The sequence below is a fragment of the Cynara cardunculus genome, assembly GCF_001531365.2.
Source record: "Cynara cardunculus var. scolymus isolate 2C chromosome LG 16, CcrdV1, whole genome shotgun sequence".
Taxonomy (NCBI): Eukaryota; Viridiplantae; Streptophyta; class Magnoliopsida; order Asterales; family Asteraceae; genus Cynara; species Cynara cardunculus.
The window spans coordinates 16,609,006-16,614,535 of record NC_037543.1 but is presented as its reverse complement, the minus strand read 5'-3'; the positions used below and the strand labels follow the sequence as shown (position 1 = coordinate 16,614,535).

General features: G+C 33.6%; 2 protein-coding genes across 2 annotated transcripts; both read left to right on the top strand.

Annotated features, from left to right (window-relative positions):
- The first annotated feature begins 3,435 nt into the window (after positions 1 to 3,435).
- On the top strand, positions 3,436 to 4,080 carry LOC112529039. The gene has a single exon (XM_025140118.1). It carries the CDS (start codon positions 3,436 to 3,438, stop codon positions 4,078 to 4,080), a length of 645 nt encoding a protein of 214 aa, XP_024995886.1.
- A 431-nt stretch (positions 4,081 to 4,511) lies between these two features.
- Positions 4,512 to 5,135, top strand: LOC112529038. Its single transcript, XM_025140117.1, has one exon. It carries the CDS (start codon positions 4,512 to 4,514, stop codon positions 5,133 to 5,135), a length of 624 nt encoding a protein of 207 aa, XP_024995885.1.
- Positions 5,136 to 5,530: the final 395 nt, after the last annotated feature.

The following is a 5,530-nucleotide window of genomic DNA, read 5'->3' as shown; positions in this document are numbered from 1 at the left end:
TATATTTTGAAATTTTGGACCATGTATTCAGTACTGATAGATTCTTATACTAAGGGACCTATGTGGTGTATAAATATTTTTTTCTTGTGTATGAAGTATATGTTACATGCAATGTGTGGAATGGGGTGTTACAATTTGCTTCTGTACTACTAATTCTTCGTAGTTGATAATTAACCACCAAACAAAGGATTTCTTCGAATTCACCATCTGAAATCAATATATAAAGACTCGACTTTTTGAAAGACTCTACAAGCCATCTCTGTGGGAACGATATTCGGTACTTGTAGCATTATTACTTGTTACAACACGACAGTAGATTAAGGTGTATACTTGCGTCAAGGTCTATTTTTTGCGTTGAAGTTTTAAGGTAGTGAAATACTGACAACAACAGTCCACGAACTTGCTTAAGAATTATTCATTCTCGTGGACCATGAAGTTTAAGGTCATTGAGCAGCTATTGAATCTGTTTTAGTAGTCGAAGAGAGATTATTCTTTCTCAAAAGCGAAACACTCATACTTCTCTCTAAGCAATCTTCTTGCTTTTTATTACTTTTTTAATGCCTTCATAGAGTACACATAAAGTATTCCACATATCATTGGCAGTTTTGAGATTTACCAAAGAATAATCTGTAAGAGAGACATCAATGATAGCTTTGCCTTTAATGTCTATGGAGACGAGTCTTTTGTCATCTTCATTGTATTGGTTTGGATTCTTGACCGATGACTTCTGATTTTTCTTCTTTCAAGGAGGGTTTGTTTGAGTCATCATCTTCATCATTTTTCTTTTTGCCATGTCGGACCTAGATGCATGGAACTACTAGCCTTCCTTCAGAATGGTGGGGTATCTATTTTCCACACCTTCTAGAAATAGCATCATGCTACTTTTCCAGAGAGAAATGCTGTTCTTGTTGAACTTCTGTGATTTGGCTATAGACCCATTATCGTATGAACCAGTGGTTGGAGCTTGAGAGGAAAGAGGAACGACTGAGGATGATGATTCTATCACAGATCTAGTTTATGAAGTTAAACTAATTACTCTAATACCACTTGTTAGTCTCAGATGATTTTGGCAAAAACCTAACTTGTAACTGGTATAAGGGGGGGTTGAATACAGTTACACGAGTTTTACTTAATTATAATTCTTATTGACATAAATATGAAGAATTACACCTAAAAACCAATATTGGTGTAGAAATAGGAAGCTTAATACAAAGTAAACTATCCTAAACTATCTTTCACTCAAGTTGCCTTTTAGATAGTAGTCGATTTTTTCCATTCATGGAGAGAGCTATTTGAAAGCGTAACCTTGTCATGGGAAGAGATTTTGGCTTAAATACCACCATATACATTTTAATGCATGGGGATACGTCACTTGGGGATAAGATGCTCAACGTTGTCTTTGAAACTTTGGAGAGTCCTTCGTACAAGGTAAATGGACTTGTCACTAGGACATATAGAATACATTTCTGAAAGGTCACATCAAGAGCATATTAGTACAAACATGCTTTCACGTGCTTCCAAGAATTCCTTTTGTTAAGTACAAAGTTGGTGAGATTTAGTTAGAAAAGTTCCTACAAGAGTACCTTTAGATTGATCGGCTGATAGTCATGGTGACTATCCGATCAAGAAAATTGGCTTAGTAGAGAAAGACTTGGTACATAAGTTAGATAGTAGATCTTGATCCGCATTAGTTGATCTACTTCTGGAGATATCGGCTAGTCTACGATGTTGCAGATCTGATTAAGTCCATTACCAAACCTTTTACAAGTAAAAGAACCAAAAGCTATCAAGGTATAAGATGATAAATATTAGAAAGAAAATCAGAGGTTCATCAGTAGATCCATCGATGACCAACACATGCTTTCTTTACACACCATGTTCGCTTAATGATATTAATGTACTCCACCGATCTCCTGTTTTTGATGATGTATTGGCAGGCCGAGCACCAAAATTTAGTTATGTCGTGAAAGGTCAAGAAAATGATAGGGCATATTATCTCATTGATGACATATATCCTTCATGGGCTGCATTTGTCAAGTCAATTATGTCTCTCTGTATCCAGAAACACAAGTTGTTCGCTCAACATCAAAAGGTCGTCAAAAAATATGTTGAGCGAGAATTAGAAGTTCTACAAGCTCGTTTTGCATTTATTTGACGGCCATTTCTTGTTTGGGACAAACATAAAATGGGACATATTATGATTAATTGTGTCATCATCCATAATATGATAGTTGAAGACGAATGAGATACATACTAAAATTATTATGATCCTACTGATTTTTTAACGACATGTCCACAGATCGACATGGAAGCTCTACAGAAGGTGATAATCAATCATTTGAATTCTCTACTGAACGGATTTCAAATCGATCATGTTATATCGCTAAAAGGTAACAATTTCACAATAGGAAAACTCATAACGTTCTAAAAAATGATTTTGATTGAGCATATATGACAAAAATTCGATACTGATGATCAACTATGGTTATTTATATATTTTAGATATGTAATTTTGTACTTCTTTTTGATAAGTTTTTTATAATTATAATTACGTATCAAAATATGTAATAGTCTGTTTAATCTATTTTTCACTTAAAATAAAAAAAAAACAATAATTATATATGATAAAAAAGTAAATATATAGTTTTTACAAAATAATGCTTTAGGTTTAATTGCATCGCTAATAAACAATCTATACTATATTATAAAATATTTGACAAAAACTCTTAAAAATCATGTTTTATGTATGAAGTACTGTTTATTGATGCATATTACTTAGACTACCTCCATTCACAAACCAAACCAACCTAAAAATGAATAAGACAAAAATCTATTAATTAAAAAAAATTGGAAGTGGCTGTGTTTGTGCAAACTGTTTGCACACGCAAACAAAGTTCACAATATTATTTTATTATTAAATAGATTTTAGGATAGATTTTAGAATGAGGTGACATCTATTAATTGGTTGTTTTATAAATTTTTTTAGGATAAAACTTATCTGGTTAAAAAGATAACTTTAATAAAAATATCAAAAATCAAAAAATATACCAAAAATCATATTTTTCAATTCCCTACAAATAGAGACAAATCTTGACATATTTTCAACACACCAATCTTTCTCTTCATTTCAATACTCTCATTTTCTTGAAAATTCAATTTTTTTCAAGTTTTCCTCAATGGATCCAAACCAGCAAAATTTTTGGATTAACTCTCAACATTCTGATAATTCTCAGTATATCCCTGAAAATGTTCAAACCTCACAAAAAACCTCAAGAACCGACCATCCATGGGACACTAAAGAAGATATGGCTTTAATGTCGGCATGGGTTTTTGTTACTGAAGACCCTACTCGTGGCAAAAACCAAAAGAAGGGAGCGCTATTTTCACGAGTGAAAAAAATACTATGATGAAACTCGAGAAGAAAATCCAGAAGGAATGCGCGAAAGGAACGAAAATCAAATGAAAGGTCGTTGGACGCGACTTAACGAAAATGCAAACAAATGGGTTGCTGCTTACAAAGAATCATATCGTCAAAAAAGAAGTGGAATGAGTATGACAGATGTTGAGAAAGGAGCTCATGCAATTTATGAGGGGGGAAGGAAAAAGTTTTTAGACTTGCTTGTATTCAACCAAGTTATGTGTAAACATCCCAAGTGGGAAATAAAGTTAGACTGTGACACTACACGTTCTCGTACGGAATATGAAATGGGTTGTGAAGATAGTGGTAGAAGCACGAAAAGGTCTAAAACTACGGAAGAAGAAGACACCGACCAAGAATCTCCGATTGTTGGTCGTTCAACGATTCAGCGTCCTACGGGTAGAGATGTGGCAAAAAAGAGAGGAAAAGGTAAGACATCACAATCTTCTTCATTTTCTAATGATTTTTCTACAGAACTTCATGCAATGACGATTACAAGAAACAATAAAGCTGAACTTTTGACAAAAAAACTGAACTTTGACAAAGAAAAATTTGATGTCCATCAACACCACAAAAATCTACGTATACTGATAGCGAAAGAACATCTGTCACCGGCAGAGGAGGCGTTGAAAGAACGTCTGTTCACAATGTTGTATGGATAGTGATATTATGTATTAGTAATTTATTCTTCCGTGTATTTTTTTAATTTACGTATTATGTATTAGTAATTTAGTATTTCGTGTATTTTTTTAATTTACGTATTATGTATTAGTAATTTAGTATTTCGTGTATTTTTATTTTGCAATTTACATTTTATGTATTTGTAATTTTAATTAAAATGAATGGCTATGGTTGCTTTGGAAGTTAGCTTTGGTTCACATGTCATGTCTATTTATAATGGTGTTGTCTCTTTCAAATAAAGTTCACATGTCATTGTCTCCTCATTATGTGTTGTCTCTATCAACTTAAAGTTCACATGACATTGTCTCCTCATTATGTGTTGTCTCTATCAACTTAAAGTTCACATGTCATTGTCCCCCACTGATGATTCAAATTTTCCTTATATATTTGTTCTTTCACCATATATTTGAGAATGAGTGGATCCACAACAAGGGAAGCTCTCATCAACTTCGTAAATGGTGTCATCTCATGTTTTGGTGACGAGTACCTTAGAAAGCCTACCAAAGATGATTTGGCAAGACTACTACATGTTGGGGATCAACGTGGCTTTCCGGGTATGATAGGTAGTATTGACTGCATGCATTGTCAATGGAAAAATTGTCCCAGCGCATGGGCAGAACAATATGCTGGAAGAAGTGGAAAACCAACAATTATTTTGGAAGCCGTCGCATCATTTGATTTATGGATATGGCATGCTTTCTTTGGAACACCAGGTTCGTTAAATGATATTAATGTACTTCACCGATCTCCTATTTTTGATGATATATTAGCAGGTCGAGCACCAAAAGTTACATATGTCGTGAATGGTCGTGAAAATGATAGGGCATATTATCTCACTGATGGGATATATCCTTCATGGGCTGCATTTGTCAAGTCAATTACGTCTCCCCAAATCCAAAAGCATAAGTTATTTGCCGAACATCAAGAGGGTGTCAAAAAAGATGTTGAGGAGCATTTGGAGTTCTACAAGCTCGTTTTGCATTTCTTCGACATCCATGTCTTGTTTGGGACAAAGATAATATGGGACAAATTATGATTGCCTGTATTATCTTGCACAATATGATTGTTGAAGACSAAYGAGATACATATCTYCATTATTATGATCCTACTGAATTTCTTAACGACATGCCCACAAATCGACAACAAGAAAGCTCCGTAGAAGATGATAGTCAGCTGCCTGGATTCTCCGTTGAACGAATTGCAAGCCTATCAAGGTATATGGCTAATAGGGAACAACTTSGCAATAGGGAAGCTCATAMCSCTCTAAAAAATGATTTAATTGAGCATATATGGCAAAAATTTGGCCCTAATAATTAAYTATGTTATTTCCTTCTTTAATATATGTAATTTTGTACTTCCTTCTGTATTTTCTTTCTTTTTATATTTATGTAATTTCGTACTTCATTTAAATAATTAACTATGTTATTTTTT

Excerpts from the sequence above, each read along its gene's own strand:
- LOC112529039 (XM_025140118.1), top strand. The coding sequence starts at position 3,436 with ATGCGCGAAAGGAACGAAAATCAAATGAAAGGTCGTTGGACGCGACTT.
- LOC112529038 (XM_025140117.1), top strand. The coding sequence starts at position 4,512 with ATGAGTGGATCCACAACAAGGGAAGCTCTCATCAACTTCGTAAATGGT.